The sequence below is a fragment of the Galeopterus variegatus genome, unplaced genomic scaffold, assembly GCF_000696425.1.
Source record: "Galeopterus variegatus unplaced genomic scaffold, G_variegatus-3.0.2 Scaffold4623, whole genome shotgun sequence".
NCBI lineage: Eukaryota > Metazoa > Chordata > Mammalia > Dermoptera > Cynocephalidae > Galeopterus > Galeopterus variegatus.
In genome coordinates this window covers 14,577-32,450 of record NW_007730734.1, presented here as the reverse complement: position 1 = coordinate 32,450, position 17,874 = coordinate 14,577, and the positions used below count along the sequence as shown (strand labels likewise).

The window sequence follows — 17,874 nt, the reverse complement described above, 5'->3', positions numbered from 1 at the left end:
AACACTTCTTCCAAGAGCTCAAGACCTCATCCATGACCCCTGAAACTCAGCCCAATGTCACTACCAGACAATCTGCCCAGGATCACCCACTACAGTGAGAAGCAGCAGAACACCCAACACTTCTCCCAAGAGCTCAAGACCTCATCCATGACCCCTGAAACTCAGCCCAATGTCACTCATCTCAGCAAGGAGTTGCCAAGTGCCCCAGTGCCTAAGCCATGAAGGCACTCACAAACAATTCTGACATTGAATACAGTCGAAGAAATCACAGAGACTACATGACTGCATTCACCCAGACCCAAACCTAAAACAACATACCCATTGTCACTACAGAATATATCTACAGGAAAGAGTCTCTCCCTTCAAAACCTACTCCAGAGTGTTAGAAGAAGAAACTATTCCACTAGATACCTAGACATCAATATAGGGATATAAGAAACATGAAAATACAAGGAAATATGACACCCCCAAAGGAATACAATAACTCTGTAGTACCAGACCCCAAAGAAAAGGAAACCTATGAAATGCCTGAAAATAAATTCCAAATAATAATTTTAAGGAAACTCAATGAGATGGAAGAAAATACAGACATAAGAAAAACAATTCAGGATCTCAAGGAGAAATTCAACAAAGACATAGATATCATTAAAAAGAACCAGGAGGGGCTGGCTAGTAACTCAGTTGGTTAGAGCACAGTGTTGCACTAAGGTTAAGGGTTTGAATCCCCAGACCAGCCAGCTGCCAAAAATTAAAAAAAGAACCAAGTGGAAACCTTGGAATTTAAGAATTCATTCAATGAAATAAAAAATTCAACCAATAGATTAAGAAACAGTCTAGATCAAGCAGAAGAAAGAATTTCTAAACTTGAAAACAGGTTTTTCGAAATAACCTGGTCATACAAAAAACAAGAAAGACTGTGAGATCTGTGGGACCACTTTAAGAGTACAAACATTGATATATGGGTGTTCTGGAAGGGGAAGAGAATAGAAAAGGCAATGAAAACATATTTAATGAGATAATAGTTGAAAAGGTCTCAAGTATTGGGAGAGATATGGACTTCCAGATCCAAGAGGCTCAAAGATCCCCAAACAGATTTAACCCAAAAAGGTCCTCTCTAAACCATATTATAGTCAAATTTTCAAAGGTCAAAAACAAAGAGAGAATTCTAAAAACAGCAAGAGAAAAGCACCAAGTCACCTATTAGGGAATCCTCATTAGATTAACAGCATATTTCTCAGCAGAAACCTTACAGGCCAGGAGAGAGTGGGATAATATATTCAAAGTGCCCAAAGAAAAAGACTGTCAGCCAAGAATACTATATCCAGCAAAGCTATCCTTCAGAAGTGAAGGAGAAATAGTGCCTTTCCCAGACAAACAAAAACTGTAGGAATTCACTACTACAAAATCAACTTACAAGAAATCCTTAAGAGGGTTAGGAAGCAAAAGAATGTTATCTACCATCATGATAACATGTGAAAGAATAAAACTCACTGGTAGAGCAGATACACAAAGGAGAAAGAGAAAGAAATTATGTCTTATCACTACAAAAAATCAACAAACACCAAAGACAAACAATAAAAGGAAAAGAAAGGAACAAAAGATATATAGAACACTCACAAAAAACTAATAAAATGTCAGGAATAAGGCAATACCTTTCAATAACAACCTTGAATGTAAATGGATTAAATTCCCCAGTTAAAAGATATAAATTGGCTGAATGGATTAAAAAACTAGACCCAAATATATGCTGCCTACAAGAAACTTACTTCACCTGTAAAGACACATATAGATTAATAGTGAAGGGATGGAAAAAGGTATTACATGCAAATGGAAACCAAAAACGAGCAGGAGTAGCTATACTTACATTAGATAAAATAGACTTTAAACCAAAAAACTATAAAAAGAGACAAAGAAGGACATTATATAATTATAAAGGGATTAATTCAGCAAGAGGATATAACAATTATAAATATATATTTACCCAACTTCAGAGCACCCAGGTATATGAAGCAAATATTATCAGATCTACAGGGAGGGAGAGATAAACCCTAATACGATAACATTTGAGAACTTCAACACCCCTCTCTCAGCAATGGACAGATCTTTTAGACAAAAAAAAATCATCAAAGAAACATTAGATTTAAACTGCACTATAGACCAAGTGGACTTGACAGACATTTACAGAACATTTGATCCAACGATTGCAGAATATACATTCTTCTCATCAGCATATGGATCATTCTCCAGGATAGACGATATGTTAGGCCACAAATCAAGTCTCAGTAAATTTTTAAAAATTGAAATCATATCTAGTATCTTAACAGACCACAACAGAATAAAACTAGAAATCAATAACAAGTGAAACTTTGGAAACTATACAACTACATGGAAGTTAAACACCATTCTCCTGAACTATCAATGCGTCAAAGAAGATATCAAGCAAGAAATCAAAAAATTTCTTTTAACAAATGAAAATAGACACACATAATACCAAAACCTACAGGATACTGCAAAAGCAGTACTAAGAGGGAAGTTTATTGTGATAAGTGCTTACATCAAAAAAGTAGAAAGATTTTAAATAAACAACCTAATGTTACACTTCAAGAAACTAGAAAAGCAAAAACAATACAACCCCAATATTAGCAGACAGAAAGAAATAACCAAGATCAGAGAAGAACTAAATGTAATAGAGATAAAAAAAAGATACAAAAGATCAACAAAACAAAAAGTTGATTTTTTCAGAAGATAAGCAAAATTGACAAACTATTAACTAGACTAAGAAAAAAAGAGAGACCTAAATAACGAAAACCAGACATGAAAAAGGAGACCTTACAACTGATGCCACAGAATACAAAGAATCATTAGAGTCATTAGAGACTATTATAAACAACTATACAACAACAGATTTGAAAGTGTAGAGGAAACGGATAAATTTCTGGACAAATACAACCTACCAGGACTACACCAAGAAGAAAGAGAAAACCCAAACAGACCAATGATGCAAAACAAGATTGAATCAATAATCAGCGGTCTTCCAATAAAGAAAATCCCAGGACCAGATGGGTTCACTGCTGAATTCTACCAAACTTTAAAGAACTAATACCAATTCTTCTCTAATAATTCCAAAATATCAAAGCAGAGGGTGTTCTCCTGAAATCATTCTATGACACCAGCATAACCCGGATACCAAAATCACAAAGACACAACCAAAAAAGAAAATTACATCCTTGATAAACATAGATGCAAAAATTCTTAACAAAATATTAGCAAACAGAATTCAACAGCACATCAAAATGATCGTACACCATGATCAAGTGGTATTCATCTCAGGGATGCAAAGATGGTTCAACATACACAAATCAGTAAATGTGATACACCACATCAACAAAATAAAGGACAAAAAACATATGATCATCTCCACAGATGTGGAAAAAGCACTTGATAGAAGTCAATATCCCTTCATGATAAAAAACTCTCAACAAATTAGGTATAGAAGGAAAGTATCTCAACACAATAAAGGCCATATATGACAAACCCACAGCTAACATTATCCTGAATGGGTTAAAATTGAAAGTTTCTCCTCTAAGAACAGGAACACAACAAGGATGCCCACTCTCACCACTCCTATTTAACATAGTACTGGAAACTCTAGCCAGAGCAATAGGCAAGAGAAAGAAATAGAGGGCATCCAAATTAAAAAAGAGGAAGTCAAATTGTCCATGTTTGTAGATGACATGATCTTATGTATACAATAACCTAAAGACTCCACCAAAAAACTCTCACTGATAAATGAATTCAGTAAAGTTGCAGGATACAAATTCAATATACAAAAATCAGTAGCATTTCTATACACCAACACTGAACTAGCAGATTAAAAAAAACCAAGAGGCAATCCCATGTACCAAAAAAATAAAATACCTAGGAATAAATTTAACCAAGGAGTTGAAAGATCTCTACAATGAAAACTAAAAAACACTGCTGAAAAAAATTGAAAAGGATACATAAAAATGGAAAGACATTCCCTGTTCATGGATTAGAAAAATTAATATTGTCAAAATGACCATACTACCCAAAGCAATCTACAGATTCAATGCAATACCTATGAAAATACCAATGACATTCTTCACAGAAATAGAAAAAAGTCCTAACATTCATATGGAACCACAAAAGACCCCAAATAGCAAAAGTAATCCTGGGCAAAAAGAATAAAGTTAAAGGCATTATACTACCTAACTTCAAAATATACTACAACATTATAGTAACCAAAACAGCATAGCACTGACATAAAAATAGACACATGGGCCAATGGAACAGAATAGAGAATCTAGAAGTAAATCCATGTATTTACAGCAACTGATTTTTGACAAAGGTGCCAAGAACATACATTGGGGAAAGAACAACCTCTTCAATAAATGGTGCTGGGAAAATTGGATATCTATGTGTAGAAGAATGAAACTAGACCCCTATGTCCCACAATTTACCAAAATCAACTCAAAATGGATTAAAGACTTAAACGTAATACCTGAAGCTATAAAACTTCTAGAACAAAACACAGGGGAAGCACTTCGGGATGTAGGACTGAGCAAAGATTTTATGAATAAGACTCCAAAAGCACAAACAACAAAAGAAAATATAAGCAAATGGGATTATATCAAACTGAAAACCTTCTGCACAGTAAAGGAAACAATCAACAGAGTGAAGAGACAACCTGCAGAATGGGAGAAAATATTTACAAACTATGCATCCAACAAGGAATTAATATCCAGAATATATAAGGAACTCAAATAATTCAATAGTAAAAAACAAATAATCCAATTTAAAAATGGGCAAAAGAGCTGAATAGACATTTCTCAAAAGAAGACATAAAAATGGCCAACAGGTATACGAAAAAATGCTGAACATCACTAATCATCAGAGAAATGCAAATCAAAACCACATTGGGATATGATCTCACCCTGGTTAGATTGGCTATTATCAAAAAGACAGAAAATAACAAATGCTGGCATGGATGCAGAGAAAGGGGAACTCTTATACATTGTTAGTGGGACTGTAAGTTAGTATAGACATTATGGAAAACAGTATGGAGGTTTTGCAAACATCTACAGATAGAACTACCATACAATCTGGCAATCCCACTACTGGGTATATATACCCAAAGGAAAGGAAATCAACATATTAAAGGGATATTTGTACTCCCATGTTTATCAAAGCTCTACTCACAATAGCCAAGAATTGGAACCACCCTAAATGTCCACTGATGGATGACTGAATAAAGAAAAGGTGTTATATGTACACAATTGAATACTACTCGACCATAAAAAGAATGAAATTCTGCTGTTCACAGAACATGGGTGAGCTTGGAGAAAATTATATTAAGTGAAATAAGCCAGGCAGAGAGAGAAATACCACATGTTCTCACTCATATGTGGGGGCCAAAAATAATAATAATAATAGGTTGAACTTTCAGAAGGAAAGATCAGAACTCTGGTTACTAGAGATGGGAAAGGGGAGTGGGGAGTGGGATAGTGAGAGGTTGGTAAAAGGACACAAAATTACAGCTAGATAGGAAAGACAAGTTTTATTGGTATATAGTAGTACTAGGGATTGATAATTAATGATAATTTATTGTATGTTGTCAAATGGCACAAAGAAACAATACATTTTGCAATGATGAATTTGCTAACGCCCCTGATTTGATCACTACATATTGTATACATACATTGAAATATAACTCTGTATCCCATAAATATGTACAATCAATACATTTCAATTTAAAAAATAAATAAATTAGTAGAAAAGAATACTCTCTATAACCAGTTACATAAAACATCCAACTGAAGGTCCTACCCAATGCAATAAGACAAGAAAAGGTCAGCTTTGTACCCCATGAATATTCATAACCAATAAAAATAAATATAAATAAATAAATAAATCTAAAGTCTTCAAAACAAGTTTTAATTCTAAAATATATATATGTGTAAATCACACTTATTGAAAAATGTCCACAAACACGACCTCTGACATTCCTTGTTTCTTCCTCAATTATTTGTGATCTGAAATTGATTGTACTAATGCTATAGCACAATAACTGAAATTCTACCTTGATATCTTCTATGCCACAACTAGATTTAACATCTTCCTTTTTGGGTCTCTAATAAAATGTCATCACCTATGATTCTTAGGATATTCTGCATTTAAGAGCATATTCTGCTTTCAGTATAGTTACGTGTGTTTCCCCTTACCTTCATGATCACCCCTCCAGTTCACCCATTACACACAGATAACTCTACACTTCTTCATGGGAAGGACTGATTACTAATCTTTTAATCTCTACCTAGAGTAACTCAAATAAACATATATTATAGAGATCTTTATATTAAGTAAATGAAAAAAAGAAAAAGAAAATAAACATTTTGACAACAAAAAAATAAATAAGAATAAAACAAAACATACAAAGAAGAATCAAAACTGTGACTCATCACAAATTACATGACTGACTACATAGAAAACACAGGAAAATTCTCAAAGAATTGACTTAATCAAGACTTAATCCAGAAGAATTAATGAGAGTTTAGCAAAGTTTCTGGATATAAAATCAGTATGTGAGAATCAATTCCATTCATATATAAACAAAAACTAATGAGAAAATGTACCTCTAAAAATTCAAGTAAAAAGAACAAAAAAATATAAAATAGAACTAAGTCTAATAAAAGTTGTATCAGACTTTTTAAAATAAAATTATAAAAATTTACCAAAAGACATTAAAGACCTAAACAAATGGAAAGATGTATCATGTTCATGGTTAAAAGACAGTACTATAAAAATGTCTGTTTTCCCCAAACTGATCCTGAGATTCACTGTTACTCAATCACAAATACCAACATTTTTTTTTAAAGAAGTTGACAAGCTAATTCTAAAATCGAGGTGGGAAGGCAAAGGACTAGAATAGAAATGACACTCCTAAAAAAGAACGAGGTGGAGTAATTCTTTTACCAGATAGCAAGACTTACTAGAAAGCTATAATAAATAAGACAGTGGAATATAGAGGAAGACTAATACACCAGTGGGACAGACTAGAGAGCCCACAAACAGACCCACACGTATGTGGAAACCCGTTATACGGCACAGATGTCATTACGGATCAATGAGAAAGGATAGATCTTTCTATGACGATATAAACTCATTGGTTATCTATATGGGAAAAAATAAAAGGAAGTCTAATCTCTACCTCACAGTTTGCATACACAAGTCAATTCCAGGTAGAATAAGCACTTAAGTATGAAAAGCAAAACTTCAGAATTTTTATAAGAAAATGTAAACAAGTATCTTCTTTCTAAGGTTTCTTTTAAAAAACAATAGAGAGAGATGAAGTGATAACCCAAGATATCCAAAATATATAATAGCAATTTCAGAGTGAGAGAGCTCAAAAATGACTTGAATCTAGAAATTAAAGAAACTAACTTAACATCAGCAGAATTTTTAAAGACCTGGATCTTTGGATAAAAAACAACTGTAAAATAGATGAAATGCTATTAAGCCTAATAAAGAAAAAAGATATAACACAAATATACAAAATTAGGAATGAGAATGAAAACAGTTCAGATACAGAAGCATTCTCTTTTATTGTAGTAGTATGTACAAATCGATACCAGTGTTAATAAGCAATATCGGGGGCCATCTAAGGCACCAGGATGATTGAAGAAAGTAGAAAACGTTCAAAGAATTCCTTGCCAAAAAAGGTGCTGAGCCCAGTTTTACAAAGAAGTACAGGGCACTTGCATCTATTACATGATTATACAAGATATGCATTCCTGAAAATCTTTTATAATTCAAAACTCACATAATAGAACACCATTTTCAAGAAAAGACAATGGATATCCTGTTTATCAGCTAAACCATAAATACAAATCCAACACCTTTCAAAGTACATGACTGTTAGTCATTTTTTAAATTTAGATTGATTCATGTTATTAACACAGTTTGTATGTAAAGCCAGATTATTAAAATTTTTATACCATATAATTTCCAACTTGCATAATTCAAATTTATGAAGAGTGGCTCTAATGTGTGAGGGTACTTCAAAACATTCATGGAAAAATGGAATTAAAAGATAATAGGAATCTTTCCATGAAAGTTCGGTAGTACCCTTGTGTTTCTGAACCATTAAGAAGGAATAATTCCCATGCCATAGAGACTGTTCCAAGAGCACAGAAGTAGGAGTACACCTGAAAAATATTTTAGGGAACTAGTATAATCCTGATATCAAAGCCTAACAAAGATAACCTAAAAGTAATAATAGAGATGCAAAAATCCTAAGTAGCAGCAAATCTAAGTCAATAAGATATAGTAGAAGTCCTCCATGCAAACTTCCTCTTAGCCAAGATTAACATACGCTACCCATTCTGTCTGCGGACAGTCTGACGATGGTCCAGAGCCAGCTGGATGCCTGTGGCTACTCTAGTTTGCTCGCTGCAGCTCTAGCAGATGAGTTGCATGTTTACCAACTGTCAGTTGTGTATGTTCCCAAATCTTGTACTAATATGGTAACTGGATAAATAAATAAATTACATATTACAAAAACATATAAAATTTTACTAATTTAATGCTTTTTTTAAAAAATGATGAAAATTAAGTATGAGTAAGGGAGATCTTAAGGACTCTACACTCAGATTTTTTTGCAAGTATCATTAAGTTCTCATCAAACTTTAATAAACCTAAAGCTAAAATCCTAGATAACACATTTTGGATGTGGTTTCTACCACAAGGATGACATGACATTCAAGTCAGCACATCCAAATTCAAAGAAGAGGGCTTGGCATATGTCAAATGATTGGCAAATGAAGACACACGGACATGGTTAAAAATAATTACAGTAATACGTATGCCTGTTAGTGGGTCCCTATTTAACCAGCTTTTTCAGTTAGCCAGCCAACTACCTGTCTTGACTACGTAACATAAGAGGGCTTCAGTTGCAGTGAACTGTGATACCATGACCAGTCGACCACTTTGGGTTTGCCCCAAGAATATAGAACAATTATAAATTATATCAACAGGTCAATGGAAAATAATCATATTGATAAACACCAAATGTCACTTGATAAAATTAATCTTCCATACCTAATTTTTAAGCTATTAATAAACTAACAACCTTGACAAAATCAAGAATACCTATCTGAAACTACCAATCATTATCATAATTAATGGAAAATTGGAAGAGGTATTCTCTTTAGAATCAGTGACTAAGTTTGCTCTCTAACATCTCAATATTGAATGTTATTCTGGAAAAAGGAATACAACATAACTATTAGAAAGAAAGTGACGCATTTATTACTATTTGAAGAAAACAATATTATCTACCTGGAAAACCCAACAGAATCAATTAACAATTGTTAAAACTAATGAAGGAACTTAATAGTCTGTTTCATAGTAAATATACAAAAATATTGTTTTCCTGTATTCTAGCAATAGTCAGCCAAAGCCATAAGAAAAACAGATATTTCATTTAGAATAGCTACAAAGGCTATAAAATGCCTAGGAATAAATTTTAACAAGAAATGGGCTGGATCTATATAAAGTAAGCTAAAATAACTCCTCTAAGGGACATAAAAGAAGACAATAGGGGAAATTAACAAATTAAATTTCCGATGATAAGGAGCAGTTAAACCTTTATGGATGTTCATATGACATGCAGCCATATTTTTAAAGAATATAAAAATATGGAAAAACATTTACAATATACCTCTAAGTTAAAAAAAATGCAGATTATAAAAAAGTACAATATGATTCAAATTTTGTTTTTAAAAAGTATGTACATGTGCATAAAAGATATCTAAAAATGTAGATCAAAATCTTAACAGTGTTTATCTTTAACTGGTAGAAACACAAGTGGTTTTAACTCTGTCTCACACTTTTTGCGTTTTCCACAAAAGATAAATTTTTAAAAATTAGAAATATATTTTTCCTCCTCCTAGAAGCCCATAAGACACCCAATATAGCAATGCTTCCCCTTGCCACCATAAATGGAGTTTAAGTCACTGCCTCTCAGCAGGTCCTGTTTCTTATGACTCCTCCAGCAGGTCAGGGGCTCCCCTTGGCCCCCAGCATGGGACTTTGGGGGTTCATGCTGAAGGCTAGACACCAAAGTCATCTTGCTGGAGGGACCCACAACCCAGAAAGATGACACCTAGGAAATCAGCTCGGGAAGTCAGGAAGTGTTCTTCTGGGAACTGCAGGAGCTGACCAATGGCCCAAGCAGACCTTTCAGAACTGCCGGGGCCAGCCAGGGTTCCCCAGCCACACACGCCCTGCACGCATTTGGGAGGAACAGAGAAAGTCAGCCTGCCTTCGCCCACAGAGGCTTCTGGTGTCCCTTGTCCCAGAAGCAAGGGTCTAACCTAGAGACTTCCCTGCTGCCACTGGCCTATGCAGCCCCACCCAACCCCCTGGCCCTCACACAGGGAAACAGGATTGAGATAAATCCCAGGATGCACCAAGAGATAACACAGGGACGTATGTTTCTGAGAGTCTACCCCATCACTCTCTGCCTACCCTTCCGTTACTACACGGGACAGACAGGTGGGCGTTTTCTGTTGGGACTCAGGAAATACCTCCTCTCTTCCCCTTTTACTCTCCCCTCCTCTGTTCCCCTCCAAATTCCCCACCCCCACCCCCAGCCCCCCAAGGGAAATCAAGGAGCCCACAAATAGGTAAACAATACATACATGAGGACTGGCTGGAGAAGATGCCATGTTAGTGGGGGCCAAGCTCGACAGACCATCTGCAAGCTACAAATTAAACATGCTGGTTAGTGACAGGATTCCAGACTCCACTTCGGGTAAGGCTGGACAGCCCCAAGGAAGCAGCCGTCTCCCACCAGGCACCCTCTGCTCTTCCTCCAGGGAGGTCACACAAGTGGAAAGAACATGTGCCTTGGAGTTGGACAAGCCTGGCTCTGTTGCCTCTCCAGCTGCGTGACCTTGGGCACGCCCCTTGGCCTCTCTGAATCAGCATCCCCATCTGGAGAATGGGCACAAGATCCACCTCACAGGGCTGCAGTGAGCGTGAGTGCGACGAAGGCCGTGCATGCCCAGTACAAGGTGAGGCATGTGGAAGGGTTCCACCAATGCCTGTTTTTTGCCCGCACTCTCTCAGGTCCTCCCTGCCTTTCCAAAATCTGCCTGTTTCTGGGACACTCCAACTCTCCATCATGGCTCTTTCTGCATCCTTTTCTGGCATCGGATACTTGCCCGCAATCTTTGAGTACTGTGAACCAATAGTTTATAGGGCAAACCCCTGGGCTGCAGCATCAAGGAAGGCCTCGGGGCTCAGGACTGAGCAGACAAGCTCGTTTGGAGGCCACTGCCACAGTCCAGGGGCAGGTGCTGGGGCTCTGGGTGGAGGAGCACCAGTCCAGCAGGTGGGCAAGGGCAAGGAGATGCATTCTGGGCAGAGGGACTAGCAAATGCAGTGGTGAGAGAAGCACAGCACATTCAAGAACAACGGGTCAGGTAGCAGACGCGTGGGCAGTGGGCAAAAGGAGATCAAGCTGGAGAAGTGAGGAGACCAGCTGCGCCAGAGCTGCCAGGGTAGACTCTCCTCCTTTGAGCCTCAAGCAGAGGGCTCTGGCAAGACTCCACAAGGGGCCTAAGCCCTGCCCGTCCTCCCTGTCTCATCAGGAAGACCCTGGTAGGCACTCTCCTGATGGTCAGGAAGGGCTCGGACAAATACATGGAGGATGAAGCCTTGCTGGCACCTGGAGGGAGTTTGAGGACTCACAAACCCATCCCTGCTCTGTGAAGGGGGCATCACTGAGGGTCCTCTCAGGGAAGAATGGCCAATAGGCCACTGGACTGCTCTGGGGTGCTGACTACATGTTGCTGGGCATGGTGTAACCCCTGGAACAGACTGGATGAACTCCATGTGCAACCCCAGCTGGCAGGAGACTGGCACAGCTGGGCAACAGCTCTGCCCTCCCCTTCTCATCCTGAACCCCACAGAAGCCTTATAGTTATTTATAACACAGTTCATTTTTAGAAAGGTGAGAGGGAAACCGGCAGTTCACCAGAGCAAAAGGGAGAGAAAATAGAGCTAAACATAGTGCTCCAAAGATCTGGTCCAGCTTCAGAAATTACACGTTCCCCTTTCGGACTCAGGCTTAATTTGCCGCTCCAGTTCTGGGAGTGCGCTCCCACCGTCACGGTGTCCTGGAGACTATAACAGGAACAGCAGGCTCAAAATTAGCCCCAGCCTGGGAACCTGGGAGCCTGGGATCCCAGGAGCCCAGGAGCCTGGGGGTGGGCCAGCCCCAACACCCCACCCCGTGGGCCTGGGGAGCAAGTCTGTGCCACCTGCCAATGCCTCCTCCATGCCAGCCTGCCAGGTCCGTCTCCTTGCTAGCACCCCGCGCCTCCCACACACTCGTGCTCACACACACACACACACACACACACCACCTAACCACATACACACACACGCACACACCTCTACCACACACACACATACCATCTAACCACATACATACATATGCACACACGCCACATACCACCTCTATCACACACACACACACACACACACACACCACCTAACCACATACACACACACGCACACACCTCTACCACACACACACATACCACCTAACCATATACACACACATGCACACACCTCTACCACACACACACACACCACCTAACCACATACATACATATGCACACACGCCACATACCACCTCTATCACACACACACACACACACACACACACACAGAGTCCCACTTCCAAGCCTTTGCCAAGCTCTTTTGCCTATCAGGAAAGCCTCCCCTTCCCCTCCCCTGTTCTAGCCCCACCTGGCTTCTGAGGGCTTTCTCCAGCCACACCTCTTTGGAGAACCTTCCCTGATTACTTAGCCCCCACTGACCCTGCAAGGCCAGGGTAGTCCAAGATGTTGGCAGCCTTCTTAATAAAGCATCTCATCACTTTGACATCACTCATTTGAGATCTGCTAGACACCTCATCTCCCTGTGATCAGAGCAGAAACTTCACAAGTGGTCTCTTTCTCTTTATCCCTCCTCAACACACACATATTCTCCACCCCCAGAAATTCTCCTTCTATGGCTTCTTAAAGAGGAGACCCCTACCCAGGAGTGATCTCTCAGAATGCTGGGCACGAGTCGCCCTCAACACACTAAGCTGGCTCTGGGGGTTCCTCAATGCCTGGAAGGTAGGAGATGTGGGGCTGATGTGGGGGTGATGTGTAGGGTCCATCCTCTACTCTGAGCTCCAAGACCCTCTACAGGAAATGGGAGGGGGTGGGTAGCGTGCCCTGCATGTGTTCCTGCATGCTGCTTCTCTCCCCATTTCATAATCATAACGCCAAGAACCAGTTTAATAAAAAAAACAAACAGGGCCGGCCCGGTGGCGCACTGCTACAGTGCACCGCTTGGGAGCGCAGTGGCACTCCCGCCGAGGGTTCGGATCCCACATACAGACNAAAAGACAAAAAGGAAAAAAAAAAACAGATTAGCAAGCAAAGACCCTAATTCTGTTTTAAAGATAGGAATGGAGTCAGAGTCAGAGACAGATTCAGAGAAAGAAAAAGAAACACAAGGGGAGAGCAAAGGATAGAAATGAAACGTTGGGAGCAATACATTCTGATTGTCAGTTTGGTGGCGGTAATGCCTATTTGTTCATTATATTCTATATTTTTCAAATTTTATATAATGAACATGTATCACATTTATGATCAAAGACTAATAAATTTATCCTTTTTTAAAGCAGAGAACTAGATGGAGCAGGGTGCCTCTGCTGTCCCTCTCCAAGGACACACCCAGGCCTGCCCTTAGAAAGTTAAAAGTCAGGGCCACCATTCCTGCAACGCCACCACCAACCTTAGACATGCCTCCAGCCAGCACCCTTGGGAGCCGGCACACACTCCTCCCATCTTCCTCCGCCCTCATGCACATACCACACACACTCCCATCACCCCCACCCCCAGGCCACCAGCCCGAAGTCCACACATGGGACAACCTCACAGACCAAGAACAGATGGTGGAGTCAAGATGCATGAGCATCTCTCATCCCAGCTCATGTCACCATGAAGAACAGTGTGAGAGGCCAGGCACCCACCCAGCCGGGAGCTCCTCAGCCTGAGACAGGCACCAACCCATGAACCCTGGAGAGCAGAGTGGACAGATCTGCCTTATGCATATGTTTTGAATCATCTCCAGAACTGGCCACTTTTGGCACATTCCCAACATTTCTAGAAACCTGAAAAGTGCTCCATTGTGAGTGCCAGCTCATGGCCTGAGCATCAGAAGAGTCTCAAGTGACATTTTCTAAATGTGTGGCAGACTCATCCCAGGACCTGGGCAGATGGTGGTGAGAAGGCTTCATGAGCAGAGAGAAGGCATAACTGAAGAAAGAGATGGGAGGGGACCAGGATGGAAGGCTGCACCTGGGGGGGTGCCCGGGGCCAGGCCTACAGCCAGGATTTGGTGAGCACAGTAGTGGGGGCCACCGAGAAACACTGGTGGGCAAACAGCAGCCAGGAGACATCCAGGTGCTGGCAGACTTCTTTTTCCTCCAGTTCCTGGAGGCCAGGGCCTTTCATTCTATCTGTATTGGAGGAATGCACAGGGGGAGACAGCTCAGCCAAACTTATCTGGAAAACCACTAGAACTGGAGCTCACTGCTTCCTGGGTCAGCCTTGGAGTGCCTAGTCCTCAAAAGTGCCAGGGGACATGGATGAGAAATGTAGTGAGTGGAAAGTTTCCTGGATCAGCCAAGTCAGATCAATGGATCTCAGAGAAAAACACAGTACAAAATCAGATACCAGACTGGGGGCTTCCCCAGAGGGCCAGGGCTCCCTGGAGACCAGGACTAGTCTCCCTGCTGGACTTGGTGCTCCTTGAGAATAGGTCTCTGTCTCCTCCATTGGACAGAGTGCTCATGAGGGCAAGATCCAAGCCTCCTCCATCAGAGCAGGCTGGTCTTTCTTCCTCCTTCTCCTGCCCACCTCTGAGGCCAGGTGAGGCCTAGCTCCTCTCACTATGGGCACACCTCCAGGAGCCCAGACTCCAGTTCCTCATCCCTCTGTCTGGCCAGCAGCTCTAGCCAGAGTGTCCATGTGTTCCCACAAAGAGCATAGTCCTGGCTCTGGCCCTAAAATAGTCTCTCCCCATCTGAGTCTGCAGACATTCTGAAGACAGCACACACAGAACAGAAGTCCTGCTGGGCAGGCCCTGCACTTCCCTGCACAGTCTCAGACAGGCCTGTTGAGGGAGCAGAAGACAGGAGCCAGGAGGAGGCAGCCCAGAGATTGGGGGAAATTATCTGTCTAATTCAGCTATAAACATCCAACCAGGCCAGAAGGCACTAGCATTGAGTTTAGCTAAATTTCATGTATGGCCACCTGAAATTTTCATTTGGGTTTCCCTAGCCAAGAGAGGTTCCTCCTCAGACCCATACAGGCACTGGGCAGGTAATCTACACACTCTTCCATCCATCCACACATCCGTCCACCCATCCACTCATCCATCCACCCATTCACTCATCTATCCACATCCATCTACTACCCATTCACCCATTCATCCACCCATCCATCCACTCATCCATCCACCCATTCACTCATCTATCCACATCCATCTACCCATTCACCCATTCATCCACCCATCCACCCATCCATCTACCCATTCACTCATCTATGCACATCCATCTACCCATTCACCCATCCACCCATCCACCCATCCATCTACCCATTCACTCATCTATGCACATCCATCTACCCATTCACCCATCCACCCATCCACCCATCCACCCATCCATTCACCCATCCACCCATCCATCCACCCATTCACCCATCCATCTACCCATTCACCCATCCACCCATCCATTCACCCATCCACCCATCCATTCACCCATCCACCCATCCATTCACCCATCCACCCATCCATTCACCCACCCATTCACCCATCCACCCACCCACTCACTCATCTATCCACATCCATCTACCCATTCACCCATCCACCCATCCATTCACCCATCCACCCATCCATTCACCCATCCACCCATCCATTCACCCATCCACCCATCCATTCACCCATCCACCCATCCATTCACCCATCCACCCATCCATTCACCCATCCACCCATCCATTCACCCATCCACCCATCCATTCACCCATCCACCCATCCATTCACCCATCCACCCATCCATTCACCCATCCACCCATCCATTCACCCATCCACCCATCCATTCACCCATCCACCCATCCATTCACCCATCCACCCATCCATTCACCCATCCACCCATCCATTCACCCATCCACCCATCCATTCACCCATCCACCCATCCATTCACCCATCCACCCATCCATTCACCCATCCACCCATCCATTCACCCATCCACCCATCCATTCACCCATCCACCCATCCATTCACCCATCCACCCATCCATCCACCCATTCACCCATTCATCCACCCATCCACCCATCCATCCATCCACCCATTCACCACCCATCCATCCACCATTCAACTCATCTATCCACATCCATCCACCCATTCACCCATCCACCCATCCATCCACCCATTCACCCATTCATCCACCCATCCACCCATCCATCCATCCACCCATTCACCACCCATCCATCCACCATTCAACTCATCTATCCACATCCATCCACCCATCCACCCATCCATCCACCATTCAACTCATCTATCCACATCCATCCACCCATTCACCCATCCATCCACCCATTCACTCATCTATCCACATCCATCTACCCATTCACCCATCCACCCATTCACCCACCCATCCACCCAGCCATCCACCCATCCAGCCATCCACCCATCTATCCTTCCATCTACCCATTCACCCATCTATCCACACTTTCACCCATTCACCCAGACAGATAGACTTTCATTGAACACTTCCTCTAAGCTAGGCCCTGTGCTGGGCATTGAGTACACAAAGAGGAAGGAACCTTAGTTGCTGCCATAAGCTTAGTCTAGGGAAGATGCTGGCATTTACACAGACAAGCAAGTCCTAGGGCACATACAGTGACTGACACATAGACAGGTCTTACAGAAGAAGGGAGGAGCCAGGGAAGACTCCTTGAAAGACACCTAAAATGAGTCTTACAAAATAACCAGTTGGCCAAGAGATTAGGGATGGAGGTCTCTGCAGAAGAATGGATGGCAGGGCAGAACCATGGAGGCTGGAGAGATGAAAAGTCCAGGGCTTCTCAGGACCTCTTAGCATCAGTCAAAGTATGGAGTCAGAGGCCCCAGTGCTGAATGCCAGAGACCTGTGCTTGGAAGTGGCAGAAAGATGAGGGAGAGAGAAAGAAGCAGAAAACAACCCTAAATGTCAGAGAGAAGCCCTATAAACACATCTCCAGGGACAGCTTCGAACTAGTTTTGAGGATCCTGAGCCCAACCCAGAACCCTAGTTTGTTCTCTTGCTCTCAAGGATGATATTCGAAATGTCAGAGAGAAGCCCTATAAACACATCTCCAGGGACAGCTTCGAACTAGTTTCGAGGATCCTGAGCCCAACCCAGAACCCTAGTTTGTTCTCTTGCTCTCAAGGATGATATTCGATTGATGATTTCAAGAACACAGAACCCTCCTAAATTGCCACTCCATCCCTGGGTAAAGGCTGTGGGCCTGTGGACACAGGTGCTGTCTACATGGTCTGGGAGGCTCTGCCTCTGGGCAGCGTGGAAGCTCTGGAAGCCCCAGGGTGCCAAAGGTGTGACCAGCATTATGCAAAGCCTGAGAGGAGGGTGACAACCTGAAGCAGACGGTGAGTTCAAGGCTGGTGCTCATGGGGAGGCCCTTCTCCCTCGCCACTGCAGGAAGGACTGGGTGGCTCAGCCCTACA

At 41.8% G+C, this 17,874-nt stretch overlaps 1 protein-coding gene across 1 annotated transcript in view; it reads right to left on the bottom strand.

Moving 5' to 3' along the window:
- Positions 1-17,874, bottom strand: part of LOC103603480 (dysferlin) — a gene marked incomplete at its 5' end in the record, with an annotated part of 83,351 nt that overhangs the window by 52,015 nt on the left and 13,462 nt on the right. Inside the window, one exon of the mRNA XM_008588007.1 lies at positions 10,722-10,784. Within this exon, the coding sequence (XP_008586229.1) occupies positions 10,722-10,784 (63 nt within the window). The remainder of the gene's footprint in view (positions 1-10,721; positions 10,785-17,874) is intronic.